This window comes from Taeniopygia guttata, chromosome 3 (genome assembly GCF_048771995.1).
Source record: "Taeniopygia guttata chromosome 3, bTaeGut7.mat, whole genome shotgun sequence".
Classification (NCBI taxonomy): Eukaryota; Metazoa; Chordata; class Aves; order Passeriformes; family Estrildidae; genus Taeniopygia; species Taeniopygia guttata.
Window position 1 is genome coordinate 102,583,304 of NC_133027.1, and position 24,308 is coordinate 102,607,611.

A 24,308-nucleotide genomic window follows, 5' to 3' on the forward strand; every position below is an offset into this window, starting at 1 on the left:
GTACTTAGAAAGCCACAGATGTAAGCATTATTTGGGATGGTATGATTTAAAATTCACATAAGTAGATTACTATGTTGCACATTTGTTAGTGCCTTTTGCTGGAAACTGCTTCATGTCTACTGAAGAGGCACTTTTTGTGGTTACTGCCAGTGTACCTGGCTGAGGTTCAGATCTAGACCTGGAAGCTTAGAATTTTGTCCTTCTCAGTCATCTTTCCAGATACTGCATGGGACAGAGCTCAGTTATCCTTACAGCATTTCCATGGATTTCCTTTGAAAACTACCTATTGTACAGTAATATTTTTATTAATATTTGGACCTTTTCCACACCCACCAGCTGAAGTGTCTTCAGTGCCTGGAAATCTATAGGAATAGGCCAGGTTAGCCTTACCTGATCTCCCAAGCTGGTTCCCACTGGTTGAGCTGCTCTGCTCCCAAGCTGCACAATGGGTGGAGGGGAAATATGTGGAAGCTGTTAGCTGGAGGCTTACAAAGGGACAAAGTGGCACCTTGAATTTACAGACCCTGTGACTGTGTGCTGCTCTACATGGGGTGAGAGGATGGAGATGCCCAGCTGGCACCTGGAGAACTGTGTGTTTGCTGGCAGAATTTATTGTCTGTCCTTTGACACATGTGCAGTGTGGAGGCTGAAAGTAGCAGCAAAACTACCTGCTCTGAATCGTGTTAGGGCTTTGCTACAACACAGCTGAGAACAGGCAGAGTTTTCTTTTCCAAATATCTGAAGACAAACTGCACCATGTTTGTAACACATGCTGTGTGACATTCCCTGCTGTAATGGTCAGACAGGTCCACCTGGAAGTGACAAAAAGACATGAAATTAAAATTTAAAAATGAAGAGTTTATCTAGCCCAGCATTTGGAGATGCTTCAAAGTTGGGCTAGATAATAGGCTTTTTTCAAAAGATATGTAGTTTGGAATGTGTTAATTTTTTTCTGAAAAAGTGGTATTTTTACTGATCCCTTAAGTATGTTAGTAATTGTAGGTAAGAGTTGTCTTGGCCTCAAATGCTGGTTTGCTTTGGCTTTTTATTATGCTTGACAGACTGGTGCCTGTTCTCCCTCGTTCCCACCATTGTGTCTCTTTAATTCCACTTTACAGAGGAGTTGCTTCAGTGTCTTTGTCACATTTGAACTTTTGTTTAAGAATAAATTTTCCTGAGTGCTAAGCCTTACAGCAACTTAGGTACTTCCAAATCAAAGTCAGAGTAGATGTATGCTTGTTCCTCCAGCCAAGCTTTTCAGGGAGATTAGTTCTTCTGACTTCAATTGATTTAATAACTACTCTGCGCTTGAAGACTTCTGAGGACTGTGCAGCCAAGGCACATCTAAAAATAACATTTAGGTCCAAGAGCCACTAAGGCAGTTTTGGAGAATGCAAAATGTAACTACAGCCCCCTTCTCCTTACATCTCACATGTTGGAAGGAACAAAACACTGTTTCCTAGTGTTTTGATGATGATGTGAAACCTGGGTATGCCCAAAACATTGCCAGAGTGATTCTTTTTCATTACTGTGGGTGATGAGGAAATTTGAAATGGCTTCCTTCTGGATACATGATTAAATATTGGTTCAAATTATTTGAACTGAGGTAATAAGGATATAACTGGTCTGTTGAGAGCTGTGATCCAGAGTGTTACTTTTCAGTTGAAAACTTAGTTTTACCCCACTCCTGTCAAAATCCAGAGCGTGCTAAAAGCATAACCTTTTCTATTCATTTGCAAAGTATGAAGAAATACTTTGGAATGAGAAGTAGGAAGTTGAAAGAGTAACTCCAAAAGCTGTTCCTGTTGCAGCAAGTTAGTATCAATTCTGTCTTGATCATGTAATAAAAACAAGTCTCCTGCTCATTTCCAGTGCATAACTATGTATTCTGATAAGATCTCTAATATGCTGGTTGGGGAGAGCAAGCAAGTCAGCTATTGTTGGCCCATTTTCTGTGTGCCAGAGCTTTACAGTATTTAAAAATGCAAAACATGTAACTAGCAAATTTCCAAAGTGTCCCGAAAACAGAACAATTCTAGACTCAGTCCTTTTTTAATTTTCTGGCTCTGTCTGTATAAAGCAGCACCACAATATTGCTGCCAGAAGAGGTATGTTTTTATTACATCTATTGACATACTTTCACATGCAATTTCAGTAGAGACAAAGCACAGCTGGGCTTTAGCTTGCTATTGAAGGTGAAACCCAATCTGCAGTAGGCTAATTTCACTGAAATAAAAACAAGACTTTTATGGTTAAAAATCCCCTTGGAGATACCTCAGCAAATTTGTTTTGTGAAAGAAATAATTAAACAAAGGTATAATTTCGCTTTAGGGTGTTGTGAAGACAAGGGATTAATATTTGTAAATGTCTCCATGAAAATCAGTGAGATTAAGGACAGTATTTCACCACAAAGCAAGGCCAGAATAATTAGAGGTTCATGAAACAAACACAGCTATTCATAGCAGGGGAATGCAACTTTTTCTGAACCATTTCAGGATGAAGGGTGACCCTGCCCAGCTCTTGGAGCACAGAGGAAGGGTCCCAGCACATGCCATCCCCAGAAGTGCAGGACTGAGTCTGGGGCTCTGTGAGAACAGAGTATTGAGCTAAAGCTCAGCTGGATGTGAGCACAATTAAACTGTTCCCTGGCTGGAATTAGCTTGGAGCCTGGACAAAACCAGCAATGCACCTTGTAAATCTACCTTCAGAAAGAGCTCTTCCTGGAGCATCATTCTGTGCAGAGGTTACAGCTTCTCTCCATCCCTTCTTTCAGGTCAAAGGGGAATCTTGTGTGCCAGTAGGTTCCTTTAGACCAGTTTTCCCCAAAAGGGGCAGATTTTCTTTCAGAAGCAGATATTGGTAGTTCAAGGACAGCATGCAGAAAACCATTCATGCATATGACCAAAAATTTTATGTCAACAATGGCAACAAAAAAAGCTGTTGAAAAAACCTTCAAACATCTTCCTCTCTGTCCCCTTTCCTCAGACAACACAAACTAAAACACATCAGGGCCTAGCACTGAGGATTTCGACCTGTAAGATCTAAATTTCATAAATGCTAGAGAAAGGAGGAGAATGGACAGAGAAAGCAGAAGTGTCAGAAAAGATATTTTTAAGGAAAGCAAAATAATTTACTTGATTACAGGCTTTTCAAATGATTTACAACTCTACTAGAAAGCAACAGATCTTTTGGCTTGTGACCTCCTGCTGTTTGTGACCTTACTGCTGTTTGTTGTGATAAGTTTGAGTGAAAAGATGGTGGCTTTTGCTAAAAAGAATTTGAAATAATAATGAAACATCATTTCACCAGCAAAGATTTTATATATTGGAAGAGTCTTTATAGTTAAAAAATAACCTCCGCATTGGGCAAGTCAGGCAGAGAGGTCTGTCTGTTCTTCACTGACACATATTAGTTGTTAGTGGGCTGTAGAGGGGTACACCAGGCTTTACCCAGCTGCAGGATATTGAAAACAACCTTAATCAGAGATTACCCCAGACTCCTTTTGCAGAACAGGTAATAGACTTGTTAAATAGACTTGTTCAGATTTTTAGTGATCTTCATTGTGGCTATACATCTCTTTGTGCCTAGGAAGCACCATAGCCAGCTTGAAGTATCAGGGTTCATTGGGGGAATCTTGTTGGTAGACAAACTCATTCCGAAGGAGAGGATCAGAACTGACCTTTGTAATTCAACAGGAATAAATCTGGTCCAATTCCCTGAAAAATGAGAGAGACAAGGACTGCCAGGGGGTCAGGCAACCCTGGAGCTTAGACAATTTTACTTTTCAAATTTTCTGTGTTGACTCTACTTATTTATGAAGCTGAATTGCTAATAAAATTAATTAGAAGCATCATAAGTTGGCCATCCCAAGAGTATTTCTACTTGAAGCCGTCATTAATTATTCTGACTAGGTTTGTCTGTCTTTTCTATTTATAGGCTGGCCATGGGTCACGCTGACTGTTCTTGGATTCCTGTACTGCTATTCTCATGTTGGAATTGAATGGGAGGAGAATTATGCTGCACATTAGGAATGATGCAAACAATTATTCTTAAGGCAGGTTGATGGTTTTTCTACACTGGATATTATATCTGCACAAGGGTGAGCCAGACCAAGACTTCAGTCCATGTATTAAAACAAAAAGCTCATTTAATTGATTCTGGATTGCAAATGCAGGAATTGAACTGCAGAAACACTGATGGGCTGCAGCAGGGGATGGGGAGAAATTGTGAAGCATTTTGAATTATGTTATTTTTGTAAAACGGCATCTTTGTGACTGTGTACATTAGAAGCGTGCATTTCAGAACAGGCATTTTATATATGTTGAGGGTTGTTTTCATATTTTGCTGCCCATTTTGAGATATTGAAGAAAAAAAAAAATATTACCTTGGAGAATTCAAAAAGCCCAATCTCTCACAGGTGGTGTCCAGGGGCATGTAGGGCTGTGTCCTGCACTTACACTACTCCATGAAGGTCATGATGCTCATCAGTTCTTCTTGACTGCTTTCTGATATAAGCTAGAACATTTGGTATTCTCGCTGACTGGAGTATTTCTGCCTTAAGCTTCTTTTCCACCTACTGTAGAAATGGCTGTTTTTTCTTTTTAATGTCTTATTTTAAAATTTTGCCTTTAAAATAACACCTTTTTGGTAACCTTAAAAATGGTTTTGTTTCTTTAAAAAGAGAGAATAGGGAGGAAGGTCTTTTCTTAAGGAGCACCTTTCTTAAGAAATCAAATATGCATTTAAAGTTCCTTGGACTTTAAATGCTCTCTGCCTTGTCTTAGAGCTAAAGCATTAAATACTACCTTTATTTTGGGGCTAATACCACCTTCAGACTGTTCAGTCTGCTTCTTGTATTGTTCTGTTACAAAAGGAGATATCTCCAGTCTGGTTTAATGGTAAATCTGTCCAGTCTGCTTCATTCTCTGGTGTCCAAGCAATCAGCTCCTGCAATATATTGCAGACACCCTGGAAGGAACTTTTTACGACCTTTAGTAAAAAACAGAATGGTCCAAGACAGTGGCACTAGATTAGCTGGAGTTCCATGTCCTTTGGCTACACAGACCCGTTGGAGCAGCATCTTTGCCCAAAGATTGTGCTGTCCAGAGCTGGGAAGGTCATGCCTGCAGCTGTCCAGGTTGCAGGAGTGCTTCGACACACGCTGTTTTCTAAGGGAAGACCCCATCTGATACTATGGGTGTCTCCTACACTGTTCTGTTTTAAACTGATGCTGAAGAGCAGCCAGAAGACCTTTAGTCCTTCTAAAGTTAGACATCCCCCCTAGGCATGGTCAAAAGGCCACATGTTCTGGAGTAGACTTCTTCCAAAAGCAGCTTCCTCCACCCAAAGCATGTCAAAACTTGTTCCATGCCCCTGGCAGACATTTCAGCCTCTTGGGAATTAGTGTCCTACTGTCCATCACTCCTGCAACTTAAGCCAAGTCTGATACAATTTACCCCTTCAACAAAAAAATCCGTTCCTGAGACAGGCTTCTGTTTATTGCCTGCATTTCTGCTGCTCACAACTATAGCAACCTTCTTGTTAACTTCCATTTATTCCTGAAGAAATGAGGGCAGAGGCTTCAGCTCTCTATCCATCCAGAGAAAAGCCCATCTTTTGGTGTTTCAAAGCAGAAGCTCCAGCTTTTTAAGAGTCCCCCAGCTCCCCTGCCATGACAATGCCATGATTTGCCCTGGAAGCCATTTCTAGGAGGCACCATGGCCTGTTGAAAATAACTTCCCTTGAATTCTGCCTGGCCAGAGATATGGCTTCCCTGACTGACTGGATGATGATTGCAGGGATTCTCTCAGCCACAGAGCACATGGCTCTAAGCCTCTGAATTTTTTGAAAGGATCTGAGGTTGGCCTCCATTTTGGGATAGCACTGAGCAAAGGGCAAGAATTTTCTCAGGCTTTGCTCAAACTTTGTAATTAAGTGGAATTAGCATTAGAGCAAAAAGTCATGAATCTGTTCTCCTGTCTTATTGATTACCATTATTAGATGAACCAAGGTGCTACTGAGTGACTGGATTCCAATTTATATGCATGCAAAACTTCCAGCTCCTATATCGAAATGACCCTGAAGGTCATCTAGAGCATGCTTATTTCTGAACCAAAATTGTTTTCTATTTTTTCCCAGTGCTTTATATATCTTTCATAATTTTGTATCTTTTTCTGTTTCTATAAATAAAGCTGAAATGCACTGTTGGCTTGAGAGCTGTGTTTTGGGAAACTATGGCCTTGTGTAAGAAAAATAAGTGCTCCACTGTTGTGGAGAAACACTACTATACACTGGAAGCCTGCAGGGTGGGTGCAATGCAGACTGGTTACTTTTAACCCTGTTGTGCGCTGCATGGAACATGCCTTCCCCAATGGTGCAAGTTTAAAAAGCAAATTAGCCTTTTGTAGCTGTAGCCCTTCAGCATGTGAAGTTTCTGAGAAGAGCAGCATGCACATAAAATGATGGTTCCCATTCACAAAGTTTCTTCTCAGTCCTGCTTATGCAGCAGCTGTCAGCATGGGGCATGTTCAGTCAGACAACACACAACTCTACACCTGAAGCACTTCAAACTTGCAGCTCAGTTGCTCCTTCAGCTTGGAGACACATTCCTCAGCATGGCCCAAAAAGTGACTCTTCATGTGGCACCTGATGTAATTGTGTGCCATCCTCCAAGCAAGGCCTCTGTGACAGTCCTGGGCATGTGGGGGGAGTTTGCAGAGACTTGGAAGAGACTGCAGTAGCCATGCCACTTGCCAAAGGAAAAAAATAAGTGAGGGATGTGTGAGAAAGACAATTCCAAAAACTGAGAAGAAGCTAGCTAAGGGGAGCAGGAAACAGATGACAAGGACAGACGTGTCTAAAGTAAGACACTGGCCATTTTGCACTAAAGAGGAGCACTTCTAGCCAGGGTGAGGGAACAGCAGACACTGATCACTACTGCTGTGAGACCCTAAAAGTCACAAAAGTATAATGAACAAAAAAAAACCCCAAAGGTGGTTGCTCTGAAAATGAGCTGGACAGCTACATCCTGGCTACTGACAAGAATTCGCAAGTGATTTTGAAAAGCTGTGTAAGTGACTAGCAAGCAAAATGTATAATGATATATGGCTGCAATGGTTACCACAAAGCTGAAGTAAAGTCTCTCACACACACACCACACACCCCCTGGCTATAGCCCCCCCTTAGTTAACAGAGCCATCAGCATTACTGGGTAAGATTATACTAAGTGGCTCTGTCTTTAATTCTGCATTGATTAGAAGGTGAGCAAGGCTTTGCTCACCTATCTCTTTCACATCTGAAAGCTAAAAGCAGCTTAGTTGGAATATCCAGCTTACCACATGTCAGAAGCAAAACAGCTTAACTGTGACAACCTGCAGCAATTTTGTTATTAGTCACAGCAATAACGCAGGGCCTGTCCTTTCTCTTGCACACCCACCTAATTGCCTTTGTCACCACAAACTCTTGAGCTGGTCACAGTTTGCACTTGCTGAGGGGGGAGGCTCTCCTTCCTCTGGCTTGGTAGCAGGATTGTCCTCAAGGAGCTGTGCAGAGCAAGGAGATTGCTATGCATGGTCTGTCACTTCTCCTCACTGTTCTTTATAGTTTCCTCTCCATCCACGAGTAGTGCAGCTCATTATTGCTTTCCAAAATAACTCCCAGCACACAGCCACTTGTTAGTCAAAGCATATATTTTAATCTAGCAGGGATAGCTGAAATAGTGCTCAACACAAAGCCTGTGTGGAGAACGCTGTGCCTGTTAAACCTTGAGGGATTACAACAGATCATTTCTTGTATTATGGGACCTCTGAGAGCAACCCTCTCTGGTGGGTCCCCATGGATGCCCAGGGGTGTTCTGTGCACATGCACTGAATTCAACAGCCCAACCAGGAGTAGCTTGTGGAGAGGCCCCTCCGTTAGTTGCATGAAAAAGGAAGAAAAAATTAAGACAAGTTTGGCGTTTTTTAATTTTCTGCTTCATGCAAATGTAATCACATCCAGCACAGGTCCTGCCAGAGCATCTGAGAATAAATGAATCTGAGAATCTCCCAGCTGCCTGTGGCACCAGTCACCTGCACCCAACCTACAGATGGACAATGTGGCTCAGACATCCCCAGCCAAGGGACACCCACTGGCAGCTCCAAGCTTGAGAGGCTTTCACAGATGCCACCAACGCCCAGGAGGAGAGGAAAAGGAAAATTCTGATGGCTGTGACACACTTTAGACACTGCACAAGAGATGGAGCTGAAGGGTGTTAAGGCTCAACTTTGAGGCAGCCTCAGCACTGCTCCCTTTAGTTCCCACAGGCTTTAGGAATGTAAGTGAACTGTTCCAAGAAGAAAAAGGTGTGTGCACTCTGTACCCAGTAGAGATAATGCCAGGATTAAAACTATGTTCAAAAATCTTCTCATTCCTTTTGCTGGAAATCACAAAGATCTGGGTGAGAACAATTTAAGTTAACATCAGGATCTAACAGGCAAATTTGGACCACAAATTAGCCTGTACCACCTTTCTTAATATCCAGGGGCAGCTCAGTATGTAAGTAGTCTTAGGTAGTTGCATATCACCACCTTTCAGAAACAGAACAAATTAAATAGGCTGCCTGTGGCCTGTGCCTTCCCCAGCAATGGTCAGCCTGCAGGTAACAGAAATGCATTCTATCCACAGGGATTTAAGAAAAGCTTTATGTATGGTTGGGTAGCTGAAGTGAATCATTGCAGACAAGTGCATCAGCCAGCCACTGAAAAATTAAAGTTTACTGAAGAAGTAGCACAGAAATATAACTTCAGTTACGACCTGTGGCATTTAAATTGTATTGGCACTCCCTCTAGAGCTGATCTTTTTTGACAAAATTAATTAATTTTTATGGACCATAACATTTTCATCCCTGAACTAGCACATTTGAGTTTCCAAAATTAGGTGACAAAAATAGAAGAACTGGAAATGATATTGGAAGCACAGAAACAGCTACACTGTTCGTAAATTAATTAAAGGGCAAGTCAGGGAAAAAAATAGGTCCAGTTGATTTTCTTTTTTAGTCTACTGCCAGAAGGGTTAAGGTTGCTTTAGGGGCTCAGGTATGTAGAAGGATTACCATATAGTAAGCCACAATTCAGAGATAAAAATAAGCATTTATGAGACAGTTCTTGAAGTGATGGTATTGTTAATTTATAGTTACATGTTTCTTTTCTCTTGCAGTAATAGTTTTGTGCTGAGGTGATAATTAATGATGAAATTATAGGCTAATAACTTGCATTTGGTCATATATTTGCTCCAGGCCACTTCAGTGACCTCTCCACTGCCTTTCCCCAGCTCTTGGCATCCTGTCTCAAGGCTACCCTTGGATCCAACTGCTGACCCACACTTCACAAACCACTGCTGGTGCCATCTGTCCAGCCTTCACTCAGGTTGTTCTTCTCAAAGGTCCTCTAGTTTGATGAAGTCCTGCCAAACATCACTTGGTAAAAATAAGAGACCTACAAAGGGTGTGAAGATGTCCTGCTTGTCTTGAACAGTTATGCCAATAACCACTGACACCGTGACCTGCAAGTTGGGTATGAGGCCTGACGTAGGTGTAAGGCTTTAAAAGCACAATAGCCATTCAAAATAAAATAACACACTGCTTTTGGAGTACCTGGGGGCTCTGAAACTTGGGGGCTCTTAGTTCATGCTGGTTGAGGAAACTTCTATTTTAGGAAAAATTACATTTTTATGCTAATAAGGTTTCCAAGCTAAATCTCTAAAACTTTAGGGCTGCTGGTCGTAACACAAGGGCACTCTCTGACATTGGCAGAGACAACTGAGGCAGGGCAAAGTATCTCACAGCTCTTTCCAGCAGGTAAATCGTGACTCAGAGGGCTACAGCCTTTTAGACCCTCCAGCCAAAGGAGCCTCCTGAGCAGTCGGTCCCATCTGCCCTTGTGCCAGTGTTGTGCTTCCCTTTCCTGCTCCCTCCCTAATGTCTGCCCCCTTGGTGAGTGTAATCTACAAACCCCCCCTCTCACACTTCATTTTCCAAGGTTTTCCTCAGATGTTTATGTTACACACAGACAGGTTTCCTCCATAACAGATTTTCCTGGGTAAAGGAAATGCAGCAGATTCATGCTACAGAGGCAGGTATCCAGGGCTGTACTTTGGCTGCATTATATGCTGCTTCCATTTGCTGTCATGACCTTAGACTCTTCTCCCTGGTGTACACTGAGGTCAGAGAAGCCAGCCTGCAGCCTTTCAGCACACCTGGCCATAGCTGCTCTATTTGCTGCTCACAAATGAGAGGCACCCACCCCCATTTTACAGAGCTATTTACGATTTGTGTTGGCAGAATTGTAATTTCATGCAGTATTTCATGCACACTTCATGTACACTTTCCTAAAATATGCTTTTTCCAATTTAGCTTTCAGCTGAATGGCTTTACTTTGTATTCTTGTCTGTCCACTTCCACTAACCAGGTTGCATGTGCAGTGCTATCATTCTAAAGGAAAACAAGTACTTTATTTTGACTTGGGGCTCCATATGGATTATCTTAGCTTTCGTTTCAGTACTCACACTGAGAGTGTTCAATACATTTTCCTGTTATCGTCAGTTCTTCTAAAATACCTTCTGCTTAACTGTAAAACTCAAAAAAAGATTGCTGGAGAGCTTTGAAAGCAATCTATTTCTCCTCTCTAAGCCCTGCTTGGAGGGAGCCATTGCTTGTTGAGCTGTCTGGGTCCCATTGCTGAGCTGCTCCCAGGCTTAATAGTGCACTCCCTGTGCTACTGCTGCTTAGCATTTTTCCCCAGTGGCAGCCCCTGATGAAGAAGAGGAGAGTCTTCATTTTATAGAAAACCCACATGTGTAACAGATATTACAGCACAGTTTCTTTCTGCCCTCAGTTTTGTAAACTGGAAGATTGGAAATGTGGAAAGAAATTCCAGTGCAAAAGCCCAACCCCCTCAGATTTGCACGTAGAAACTGCCGTGACATTTACAGGTGCTCTGTGTCCCCCCCACAGGTAGGAATTAACAGCAAAACTCATACTTTCCCTCATCCATCTGAAGAGAAACATCTTCAAGAAAACCTCTACAAGTGAGAAAAGCTTCAAAAGAGCCAAAACATCTTCAAGGTTTCTCAGACACTCCTGCCTTCATAAGCACTTAAAGTGGGGCAACCGGGAGAAAGCTTCGGAATTGGTAATGATGGATGGAGCTGCCAAAGTTAAGCTTGTTTTAAATCTGCACCTGTGCCACGGGGCAACATAAATTTAAATTTGGATGTGCTACGTAAGGACTTGAACTTAATTAGGAAAGGGGAAGCAGGAATAGAAAAGGAAAGGGAAAAAAAAGCAAAAAGACAAGGCTTGAGCACATGTATTTAACAGATAACAGCTGTGCACTAGCATCTTGATAGCTCCTTCTGACAGACTTCAGAAGTTCACCTTCCTTAATGCCTTTTTTGGATTTCTCACAGGTTTTTACTCATTCTGTCTTTCAAGAACAGGACAGGTTAGTTCCCCCAGCTGCCACATACCAACACAGAATTTGTGGTGAATTAGAAAGAAAGAAGCACAGACTCAATCTTCTAGGTAAAAAAGACTTGTATTGGCTGAGATTCTTTATATGTGTGTTGCAATTAAACCCCTGACACCACCACCAGCAATAAATACCATAGCAACACAGCATCCTTCCCAGCATTTTCTGGTTGGGTACACAGCCTTACTAACCAGCCTAACTCCTGGAGCAGAAGGCAAGCACAGAGAGCAGCAAATCAGCCAAGGTCTCCTCAGCCTTGGGGCACAGCAGCCACTTCCCACCAGGTGAGGGGCTCAGTGCTCTCCCCAGGCTTTGGTGGGCTCTCCTGAGCACTGCCCTGCACCAGGCACAGGCTGAACAGGAATAGTTCTGATGTTTCCCCAGTGCTCTGGGGGCAAATAAAACCCATTGCTATGGCACACGTGTGTGACAGGGAGGGACTTGCTGCAGTTCAGTCCCACTGGTTCTCACAGCACAGATGAGCTGGTTTATGCTGCTTGTCTTTACTCCACTGCAAAAAAGCACCAGAGACAGAGTGCTTCCAAATTTAGCAGGGATACTAAAATGCACCACAGAGCAACTAAAAGAGCCTTCACTACCAAATGCAGAACTTAAAACTATGTAGGCAGCACTCACCTCCCCACAAGCCGATGCACTGCTGACTATCCCCTGGAGTTCCTGCTGCTGCCCCAGGACTGCAACCAAACAGAAGAACCTGCAGCTATTTCTGAGAAAAATCAGAAGTCACAGCACACTCCCTGTGCTTTAGAAACCTTCTGTCCCTGCTGTGAATGTGGTCCCAGGTGGAGGCAATGAGGAGCAGGGGCTGGTGCAGGTGGGCCTGAGGCTGCTCCCAGCTGCTGGGGCTGCTGCTGCCCAGCTGAGCACAGGGCTGGCAGGCAGCATGAGCATGAGCCTTTACAATTTGGCACATAAATCTGGGCAAAAAGTCCTCGAGTTCATTACCTTTGGTTTGAAATGCTGTGGGGCTGCTGAGGGGAGAGAAACTCATATGGGGAACATTGTGTGGCCAGTGCTACCCCTCCTGTGCTCACTGAAGCTTGGAACACTGCCAGAGAGGCTGCAAAGAATGCAGGAACAAAGAAATAATAAAGAATTCAGAAAATGAGCACAACAGCCTCTAGAGACCTGAAAAAAAACCCCAAAAACCTAGCCAAAAACCAAACAAAAAAATCCCAAAAAACAAAATAAAACAAAAAAACAAGTGAAACTACATGCCCTCACTATGGTAATTTTCCCTTTTCTAGTAAGTATAAGGACACTGTATAACATCATGCAAAAGAAAGCTGGATTTTCACGCTGGCCAGAGAAACAGTGCGAGTGACAAGAGCTCCTGTCACATCACATACGACAGTGGATGCAGACATGGTGTTAAAAATAGCTCCTCATTGTGCTCCTTGGCTGCTCTCTGTGCAGTTCCGCCCCAGCTCAGCAGTCTGAAAGCTTCTGCTTTATTGCTGTTCTTTTGGAGATGAGATTGACAATCCCATGGAGTGTCTTAGTACAGGTGACAGCCACATTCACCAGACCCTTGGGTGAGAGCATGGAGAATGAAGCACAAAAGTGGCTGCAAAGCACACAGGGCCCAGGCTGACATCCCGAAGACTAAAACTTTGTATGGGCTCTGGCCTGCAGTAATGACTGCTGACTGTGATCCTGTCATGACTGTCCATCCTGATCTGAAAGGATCTCCCATTCCCCTGACCTTTGGTTATCCTTTGCTGAGGTAGCCAACAAAATAACAATCATTGCTACCTGTTGCAGCAGTGGCACTGCCAGGGGCTTTCTCTGTGGGGTTTGTCTTTGTGTAAGTCCATGGTGAGGTCACTTTCTTCTGCAAGCAGATGACAGGAAAGCAAAAGTTTCTTTGATCTCTGGTTCCCATGAGTTTTGTAAAAGTTCTCAGATACTGCAGCAGTGAACACAGTCTAAAACACAGACCAACTACACACATGTGTACCTTCAGGGCATGGGATGATCATTTCAGACAGGTCACAGCCAGTCCCTGGTGATCTCTTTTTGCTCAGCAGATACCTGGGCTAGACTGAGGTCCACAGCACAGGACACTGCCTGGGGTGTCAGGATATTCACTTTAAAGAGCACCTGAGTTCACTTTACAGTGAGCCTGGAAATGTGAATCCCTTTGCACTGATACACAGCAGAAAGAAATCTGAAAAAAACAACCTGAATCATTTACAACCAAAGCAATAATATCCCACTGCTCTGCTGATAACACTTGAGATACAAACCAACAGCAACAAAACTGCTAGCCAGAAGTTCCAGAGAGTAATTTAAAACCAGCTTGTTGATCTTATGAGCACATATTCAACACAGAGAAAAGCACACCAAAGCAACTGTAATGTATAAAATAGTTTATTACTATAATAAATAAAATTAAACTTCTTTTTTTACAAATATTATTTGTGCTTGTTTAAAAATGTTGACTAGGGATATCATTAATGGAGGTGGCTGCATTTGCATCTGAAACATTCCCAGACAGTGCGTATACATACATACATACACACACTGTCTATCTACTGGCAGCTGCTTTGCTGACCACAAAAATAGTATCTACTCATTCTCTGTTTCTAGTCATGCTTCATTGAACAAAGTGACAAATGCAAAGAAAAAGAACTGAGAGTATTTGGTGGATTTCTGAAAGGATAAAAACAAGTGAAGTACATTGAAAAGCGCCAAAGCAACTGCATTAACTGCATATCAATCAAGTGTCCATGCAGTGGTGGCTAAATATTGAAACGCAGACAGGTCTCCAACAGATGTACAAATATTGATTGTATGTAGGTACAATAATATAACACATTCATTGGAAAACTTGGTATTTCTTTATATAGCAGTTCATCCTGATACAAGATTATTGAACTTCTTTCATCTATAGCTAAAATGATTCTTTTTCTATGTTAGTGGTCACAGATTTAGTGGGAAGAAGAAAAAACCCATGAGCCTTTCAGAACAGTTAGTGAAAACCCCAAACTGTTTTGTTAATATTAGGCATTTGGATCCAGTTACAGAGATGTTCTGGGATTACACATCAAATATGTTTACACAACACTCAACAATCAGCTTGAAACAAATTACAGTTGCAGATAAATTCACATTAGCTTTGTTGATCTGTAAAAAAAAAAATTCTCTGAAGCACTTTTGCAATATGACAGGTTGGCTCCCTGATATACAAAAGTGTTTTGACAACTGCTATGTCTCTTTATTTTATGAGGGGAGAGGGCAATTGGGGTAATTAATTATCCTAATAAGAAGGCAATAAGTGGAGAAAGAAATGTGATTACCAGCAAGTGATTTCCATTAGATTGAGAAAGCTAATCAAAGTGCTTCATCTTTAGGCAACACTGTAAATACTACAGAACATTAAGAAGGAAGAAGAATGGAATCACAGTTTGAATTATATCACTTATGAAAGGGTCTTAAGGCTAAATGCTGGATATATCTTATTGCAAAAAAAGCTTTATTTTTATTTAATTGAATCAATACTTCCCACAACAATGTGGTCAAAATGATGTCAGATTGGAGGATACAGTATCCTACTGTGCCTCACCTCAAATTTCTGGAGCTTCCCCTGCATGGGACTCTCTCTAAAAGATTTGTCTTGATTTATCACAAGTGCAGCTAAAACACAGACTTTGTTATTGCCAATACACCCACAGGAGACTATGTGGAAATGAAAAATTCAGTAGAAGATGCTTTTTACCACCTAACACCAAGACAAGAAAGCAGAGGTGCAGCAACCATATGTTATGCTGCCCATGAGAAGGATAGGATCAGCACCTTTGAGACAGCCCCTGGTACCAGAAAAAAATAAATCCATCTGTTCCACCATTTCTCTTGCAGGAAAAGCCATGAGAAACACTACCAGGGCAGCTTGGCTTCAGAGATACTGTGAGCAACAAACACCAGCTTATGAGTCTTAACTTCACCAACTAGGATACAGCATTTTTCCAATTTCACTATCGTGACCCTCACCAGATCTTCTCTTAGCCACACTATGTACCAGACTCACAGTATGAAGTTGAGGCCAGCTAGAAAACCAAAAATCATGGCCTTAAAAATTCAACAGTTAACAAACAAGACACTAACAGGACACTCAGTGGATGTCTACTGGGAAGATTTAAGCTCCCTTCTTGGACTGGAGTCAATGAGGAATGTGCTTTTACTTAACAGAAATGCAATCCATAGACTTATCTATACATAGATATTATATATATATTTGTGTGTGTATGTACACGCATCTGCACAGGCGCAACCATACACATTGTTGTTTATATAGTAACGAGAAATTATGTAGTCAATTTTTTCTGATTGGTGAAGAATGATTGAAAATATATCACCAGATAGTCACAGTAAGGATCTTGTTCAGTTCATTAAAGGGAAGTGCTGTAGAAACAGAACATCACCTTCGAAGCTGTTAAACAGGGTGTTCGCTGGTGCTCAGGGCAGAACTGTGGAAGAGATTTAAAGGAAGAATGGTGTTTTCAAAAGTATATTTGTAATACCAGACAGAAGTAAATGTATCTGAACACGGTAGGGGTGGGGGCTGGGGTTTGCTTTTTTAATCCTTTTTCATGTGCTGCATATTTGTATTCTTTGTAACCATTTAAACGTGAACTTTCAGAAGTTCCCATTTGACCAAGTCATAGTACAGGCTCCTTCTCTCAACTGCCTTCTTTTGGCTGAAACTTAATTACACCATATAGTCAAAATGGAATACATCATCTCTTTTAGAATTATGCAGGTCATTTAGCAGGTTGTTAAATGGCAGAAGCACTATGCCAGAACAGTCAAAATTGAGGTTTTGTTTTTTGTTTGGGTTTTTTTCTTTATACTATCTATATAGTATAACTTGTGAAGTGGCAGAGTCTTATTTTCAGAGATCCTTCAGTTCTAAGCAGAGAAATAATTTAAGTGAAAAGCCTTAACCAACATGTAGAGAGGAACAAGAGAAAAAGGAAAAGCTGACAAATAAAATCAAAGAACTATTAACAGTTATTATGGGTCCACATGCCATCCAGCCATAGGCATCTGTCTAAGTGTAAGGCTCAGTGGAGAAAGACGGGTTTGTAACACAGGGGCTTTCAGCCACTCTTTAATAGAAAAGTGCTGCATCAGGAGAGCCTGACCACCATAGCACAGGTCCAGATTAGTCCAGGGTTCAAAGGAGTGGGCATGGATTTGTTCATTTTTTAACTTCTCGTAGTCCAGGGAATCCAAACACCAAAACTCATCCTAGGCAGTATTTTTTTCAAATTCTCTTACAACAAATACAGGTTGCTGAGGGATGATGCACTCTCTTACAACCAGTCTTAGTCCCTGACAGTTCATAATAATGGGCTTAATCTGTTACAGCTGTACAGGTCTGACTGACACTGACTCCTGTCAGGGCTCACCTGGAGCAGACACCTGAAGGTGTCATTGTAGGGAGCAAGCAGATTTTCTCTGCCATTTCATGACCATAGCAAATTTTAATTTGGCCATAATCTTCAAAGACATTAAGTTTTAAGTAGAATTCAGGTGTGTGTTACAATCTTTGAGGGCTTTACAAATAATAAATGTCCTGATAGGCCATTGTAAGAGCCTTTAAAAAGCCTTAGAAAAGGACTGGGTTCACCCAGCCACTGTTATACAGGGTGGGGAGGAGTTTGGTATCATTATGAGCATCAGGCTACACAAGGAGCATCTCCTGAAAATGGGGACTTGTCTGCCTTTGTTCATAGGCCTGGGTAATTATTACAATTAGGGGACTTCTGGGGCTGGTCCTGCTGGGATTCCAGGCTGGGCAATCAGCAATAGCAGAATAACCTTTAAACATATCCCTGAGGGCACACAGAAATATCACTGAGAAACATCAATTCAGTATCAGCAGCAAAGGGCCAGGTAATCTGCAACTGCATGTTTACTTTTAGGTTTGCACTGCAATTCTGGAGATACTAGGCACATACTTGGGAGGTTATAAACATTTCCTCCCTTGTCCACCTGGGATAAGCTCAGGTCCATGTTTATCCAACTGCAGGTAAATGGGTGACACTTTCACAAAGGACTTGCTAAGACTTTCAGCCTTTCAAAAATTTTATGAAGAAAAGTGTAGTGAATATCATGCTGGTGAGGAATTTGCCTGGATCAGAAAACTGACTCCAAGGCAGTCTCTAAAAACTTGCTGGAGTTTTTGGAAATCAATTACAAATCCTTGTGTATCAGTACACCTGGGGTTTACTTAGATAGTAGTTGTTGTCTAAGAAGACTAGAAATAAAAAAAAAAAAAATCATGACTAAGTTTCTCACAGAAACCATGGATGGATGAGTTTCTCACAGAAACTGTGGATGGATGGGTTTCTGTGGCAGCCATGCCATTGCTGTTGCAGGTAACTGCTGCCACTTACAGTGATTAAAGCACCAAACACACACAGCGTGGCTTTGGTCAGGGAGTGCCTTCCTCAGCACTGCAGGTCTGCAGTGAGCAACTGTAAAAGACCCCACGTACCACAGGAAAAACCTAAACATGGAACCAGAAATAAGTTAAGGAAGTAGCTTCTTGGTTTCACAGCAACTCACCTCCCTGCTTGCCTTTTCTTGTGGGAAGGAAGAAGGTAACCTATAGATTTGAACCTGAGATTTGTTTCTCAGGAGTATTTCAATCCTTGGGTATGAATTGACAGTCTGTGGGCACCTCCATACCAAACCATGGAGTAAGACAAAGAAAGCCAATCCTAAACCACCTGCCTCTGGACTTAGAAATGGTGGTGCTACACTTGGAATAATTGTTATCTTTGAGAGCAAGGGAGGCTACTGCAGGAACAGGTACAAAAAAATGCTCTTGACAGCAGGACCTGAGCTGGGAGCTTTGCACAGCACAGCCTCACCACTGTGCCAGTCATCAGTGGACGTCCCAACTCCCCAGGGATGTCTGACACTGTTCTGCATTGCGCTGTGCAAGCATTGGGCCAGCAGAAATCATTAAAATTGATCGTGTTCCTTGCCTCCTCTGTACTTAACATGAACAAAAATCTCCCCCCCAAAATCCTGTGTTTCTTTGTAAGTGACTTAGTACCAAGGAAAAAGAATGAGACTTAACACACACAGGGTTAAGACCTATTGCCATTAAAAATGAAAACCCCTTAAAGTGTGGTATGGTACCATACTTCTGAGATCTAAGCTACTGTTAAGGAGTGAACACACCAGATCAGTGGAGTGAATGTATTGTGAATATACACCTGTATCCCCAGGTGAGAACACAAGTCATGATTCCATGTATGCTACCCTATATGAATAATGAAGAATAGTTTTGGTAAAGTGCTTCAATCTTCCTCTGAAAAGAGTTATGAAAATATAAGTTTTGGAAACATCTCCTTCTTTAAGAAGCAGATCTCTTTGTTTCCTTGCTACAATAGCACTTGCATACAGTAAGCACTGTATTTCTGCCTCTACTATCCATTTGCTTCCAAGCTAGATTAGATCAGGAACAATACATCTGGATATAGAGGAAAATGCCACCATCTAAAAATGTTAAAAATTCTGTGAAAGCCTTTGGCTTCAATGAACATTATCAAAACAGAAACTTCTGAATAATAATTTAACAAGAATTAAAAGAGCAGATTCATAGCAGAATGGGACATAAATGCCACAGTATATTTTCATCGGTAGGCAAATCTGCAGGAGCTGTTAGTGATGTTTCAAACATGTTGTGCTGAGGGCTGCTCTCAGGTACACTGCACACCCAACCCTCCAGCAGCTGGAGTTGAAAGCAAAAATATCAAATGCTGAAAGACATCTGAGACAGAAAAGAAGTTTTTGAAAAAACATTAAAAGGTTTGAAAAAAACATATCCTTGATTCAGTGAATGACTGTGGAATATCCCATTTATTAATAGATCTGAAATACTGTAGCTATTTTTGAAGATGTTGCCAAATGTAAATGTTTTAGCAATATGTCAGTTTGATATTAAAAAGTACAATATTTTTTTTCATCTTATTAGCCCTTCCTTGACTACCCAAAAGAAACTTCAGCACACAATAAAATACATGTCTTCTACTGCTCCTTACATTATTACAGCTTTATGAAAATATACTGTGACATCCAATGTGCTGTAGAAGTGACAGAGACAGTGACAGCAGCAACAAAACAAAACAAAAAAACAAACAACCCACCAAACACTGAAAATATAAGCACCCTGGCAAGTGCTTATTCATATAGGCATAATCCGAGCTAAGGACATAAGGCATGCTCCAAAAACCTCAGAGATCACCTGGGGCTCACAGGGATGGCTACTGCTGTCAGAATTCTTATTCCAACATCCCGAGGGAGAGAAGGGGGCTGAGAGGGAATGAGGACAAAGGGAGAAGAGAAAAACTTTAGAAACTGTACCCTTGCTGTCAAAAAGGCTTCAAAGTCAGCTGCCATCTTGACATGAGGTTGCAATTCCTGTTACCATACCTTTTTAGACAGAGGGAACATGCTTAGTGAACGGGTCCCTCACTTGTTTTCAAGAAAGATTAAATGTAAAGTGTTAGGGGGCGGTTTCTTTTTTTGTTGGTTTGTTTGTTTTTAAAAAGAAACACCTCAGCTAGCTCCAAACATGTCTTTTTCTGATTCTGGAGACTGGGGCCTTGATATTTCAAACAACTCCTGTGGTGATTGAGAGCTTCTTCTTGAGGTCAATATCCTAAGTATCTCAGCAAGCTGGTTTTCTATATTGGTCATTTTTGTGTTTAAAGCCTTGATGTCCTCTTTCAACTCATGTTTCACTTCTAGCATGGTGGCCTGAAGAGTCTGTTCTGGGATGGGATAAAAGGAATGCTTGACCTCGGTGAGGACCGGGCTGTGGTCCTGCGGGCTTCTCGTCTCCCCAGCGTTATCCAAGCGCAAGTCACTTTTTGTAATGCCACTGTCACAAGAGTCCGTCTTCTTCAGGGTAGCTTCTCCTGAAACTTTAGTTCTCTCAGGTAAAGTCTCCATGGACTCTGCTTTAGAGACCTTGTTCCAGTCTTCACCTTTCGCACAGGCTTCCTTGAACTTGGCCCAGCCTTTCCGCCGGGGGTAGTCCCCGGCTGCCTTACAGGCCGCGTGCTCCGACGGCGGGGCCTGCAGCTTGGCCTGGTCGGAGGCGCCGGAGGTGGAGGCAGGCTGGTAGGACACGGGGGTGGCCGGGCTCTCCCGCACAGTCACAACGCTGGCCTTGACCACTGCACGAGCAGAGGATTGCTCCCCCACAGCATTCCCCTTTTCCACGTCCAGCTCGTCCGGATCTCGGCCCCTCTCTGCTGCAAGCCGCGCTTCTTTCTGCTGCCTGAACCTCTGGAACAGCCGCCGGACCGGGTGGTCTGGGGGTAAGATCAGAGGTGCTTCGTTCTTCCTCTTCATCCTCTCCTCTTCTTCCCGCTTGACGTCGCTGATTTTTCGGAACACAATCTACAGGGGGAAAGAGATTTCGCTCTGTGAGTAACTGCATGCTTATTAAGGGGGAAACGTTGGAGAATGAATTATTTGAAAGAATCTATTTTAACTGAGAAGTGCACAACCTCTGCACATTTATAGCAACATTTTCAAATGTCTTATGTTGTGTGGAACGTGGTTTATTTCATTATTTAAGAGCAGACACCATCTGTCTTATAACACCACAAAGAAAAAGAAAAAACAGAAGAAAAATATTTCCCCAGCTCTGACAGGTAGTGCCATTGTAAATGTAATGATCCCAGGAAGATACTTGTTCTATTTTGTGTTAAAACGTGACTTCTTGTATTTGTTTTCCTGACTCTACGGTTTAGCACCAAGTTTCTAATGTTACAGAGCCATTCCCATCAGTCTCATCTCAGAGCTCACTCACTGCAAATGATCTGATACTATTTTAGTGCAGCTTGGCCACTTGTGGTACCAATACAGCAGAGACTACTCTGGACTCTTTGACAGTAGTTTGCAAAGTGCTTCTTGCCCTTCCTTCCTCCCACTTATTCTTCTGGAAGCAACATGCAATTCAAGGATGCAAAGCTTGAGTCAGTCCCAAAGCCAGGGGCACAAAGACAATGGGAGATGGGCTTGGCAAGACATAGGGGAAGCATGGCTTGATTACCTCAGAAGCTTGCAGAGCTTCATGTCTTGATTTATCTCTTTATGCAAAAGAGAACATTTTTGCACAAAGAAGCATTAAGTTTCCATTTATCCTGCTAATTATATCTTCCTGAGCCTCTAAGGCTAAGCGATCTCTATAGGATCAGCCCGAGGATCCCACAGTACTGGAAAAAAACTCACAGCACCCCAACCTGTAGCTAGGCAAGGTTTCTTCCTTGCATGTGATAGAAATACATTCCCTTCAGAAACTTTGTGCCTTTTACATTAGTATTGATATTTTCCAAGCCAAGCCAAAAACTCAGCTCTGGCACTAACGAAGAACCAGTAAGTAGCCTTGTTGGAAAATGAGAGGTCCCCAAACTGAAGTTTACATACAGAGGGTAAAAAATGCAGCCTGCAGCTTTTACTGAACACTGATACCTAATCCCTTTAGCTACTTTGGGGAAAATCCACTTAAAGATCTTACACTTCAATACAGAAATAATTTTGAGATTCAAATCATTATTAGGAAATGTGTAAATAAACCCATCCCTCTGTTGCAGACAAATTTAAATTAAACTAAAGTTAATAAGCACTTCTTCACTGGCACACGCAAAATGAATGTTTCTCCAGACTCCAATGTTTCTTGACAGTTTTGTCATTGTGGAGCAGGGAAAAAAACATCTTAACAGTGCATCTTTGGAAGGAAGAAGTTGTCAGACTTGGCAGCATTTCCTAAATACAAAAGAATAAAATTAGCAGGAAGGATATTTTATTTCCAAGCTGTAATTAGGAAACTAAATATGAGATAAGAATAAGAAAACAGGGTACTTGACAGTCTTTTTTTCCTTCCCTCCAGGAAACTCACTCTGCAATGAGCTCAGTAGAAAGTGGACAAAGCAGTGTAATCCTTAGAAGTGAAAGAATAGGACTCACTGGGAAGGGAATTCAATGCATCCCTGCAGGCTAATGGCTTCCCACACACTGGCAGTTTCCCACTTTACCTGAGGGATGAGTGCCAGCCTAGTGTTAGGGCAGCTGCCCCTCTCGCTCTGCTGGAGCTGAGTGATGCCAAGCAGGGTCTCAGGGGGTCACTCCAGCAGCATCCTGAGATTGGCTCCGGAGGCACAAAGCCCCAGCAAACCAAGGCAGCTACCTAACCAAGCCAGGTCAATTTGTCCCTGCAAAATTCTGTGTCCCCAAGCCTTCCCTCTCCTGGAGTTTGTATGTTAGGTGTGGACATCCACATCTGTGCCAGAGGTAGCTAACAGGGCTCACTTTGTACATGAGCACGTTGTCTTGGTCTGACCTATGGATCAGGACTTGCCTTAAAATGCTCAGAAGGGATGTTTGACTGGCTGGTGCAGTGGTCACACTTACAGGGATCATCAGGGGAGGCTTTTCAGACCCAGAGGCCAGGATGCTTTGCAGAATCCGTGTATGAGCCAATCCCTGCTCCACACAGCCCAATCAGTACTTGTCTGGAAGGCGCTGGAGCACCTCTCTCTATTTAATGACTGGCTTTTGCAACATAAATGGGTAAGTTATGTGACAGAAGCTCTCTGCTACAGCACCATGCAGGAGAGACAGCAACAAGCAAGTCTCAAGCAGTCAATCCCATATTAATAGCCTGGCCCAGCCCATATTAGCCCTAGCCACTGCACCTCAAGCAGTTAGTAGCATGATCTCCATGGTGGAGGACACAACAGGTCCACCAGGAAACGCAGAAAGGTGAGCACTGATGGACAAGCTGTTGGCAGCCCTTACCCACTCACAGCCCCTACTCCTCTCCACGGCACTGCTTAGGTGAGCCCTCCTTGTGGATGCCAGACACACTTGGCCATGGAGGAGCTGCCATCAGCCTTCCCACTGTGTGGTGGCCAGCCTGAGAGACCCAAACACACCTTCACTGCTTTGATTCGGGAGATCCCACTGCAGCAGGAACAGGAGTGTACGTAGAAGGAGATGTATAAACGCTGCCTTTGCCTTGGGTACTGCTCCCACGAGACCCCTGATTTCCATCTTCCACAAGGCCCTACACCAGCTCCAAGGGAAGCACACCAGGGCAGCTGCCAGTGCATGAATGCAGAAATGCAGCCCTTCGTTCTCCCACCCTGCTTGACATCTTCTACAGATATGATTTATGTGACAAGCTGTGCTCATGCAGTGCAAGTCAAAGAAATGCACATTTGCCAGGGGACATCTCTCCAACTCTTGGGCTGGTTCCTTTTAGCTGACTCCTGAGACACTGGAGAAACAGCTGTCAGAGAGCAGCTTCTCTTTGGGAAGCTCAGACAGAGCTGTCACTTGCCTCCTTTTTTGCAAGTTCCTCAATGCCGTATTTTCTCCAGACAGCTCTATATTTAAGCAGTAAGCAAAAATATTATAGATATGCAAAACTCATCAGTAATTGAAAATGCTTTAATTAACTCCATTTTGGATTCTTTTCGGCCTTTTTTTAAGATTAAATTCAAGTCCTTATAAATAAAAATACACATTACTTTAAAATGGACTCTTTTCTTACAAATGCTAAGGAAAACACCATTTTCAAGTGGTTTATCTTCAGCAGCAGTCAAGTTATTCAGAAAAACTGGTTGGTATGCCAGTGGATGTACACCTGCTCCCATGAGTAATGAAAGTACAAAGGAAAAGAAAATAGATTTCATTTGTTATAAGGAAGAGAAGTCTGGACCTACACAGAAATTTTCATATGGA

General features: G+C 42.4%; 2 protein-coding genes across 6 annotated transcripts in view; one reads left to right on the forward strand and one right to left on the reverse strand.

The window, feature by feature from the left end:
- Positions 1 to 6,213, forward strand: part of HHAT (hedgehog acyltransferase) — a 142,663-nt gene extending 136,450 nt beyond the window's left edge. For all 4 annotated transcript variants that reach the window (XM_030269065.4, XM_072927531.1, XM_030269066.4 and 1 more), the window contains one exon: positions 3,937 to 6,213. In XM_030269065.4, coding sequence (XP_030124925.3) covers positions 3,937 to 4,028 — 92 coding nt within the window. In that variant the 3' untranslated portion in view covers positions 4,029 to 6,213. The remainder of the gene's footprint in view (positions 1 to 3,936) is intronic.
- A 7,670-nt stretch (positions 6,214 to 13,883) lies between these two features.
- The window catches only part of KCNH1 (potassium voltage-gated channel subfamily H member 1), a 175,762-nt gene continuing 165,337 nt past the window's right edge, over positions 13,884 to 24,308 (reverse strand). Inside the window, exons 11-12 of one of the 2 annotated variants that reach the window (XR_005980009.2) lie at positions 19,914 to 20,957; positions 13,884 to 15,997 (exon numbers count right to left, since the gene is read on the reverse strand). Coding sequence is in view for 1 of the 2 variants with exons in the window: in XM_041715421.2 (XP_041571355.1) it covers positions 20,109 to 20,957 (849 nt within the window). In the remaining variant the exon portion in view is untranslated. Of the gene's footprint in view, positions 20,958 to 24,308 lie in introns of both variants that reach the window. The other variant, XM_041715421.2, reaches the window with a different exon arrangement.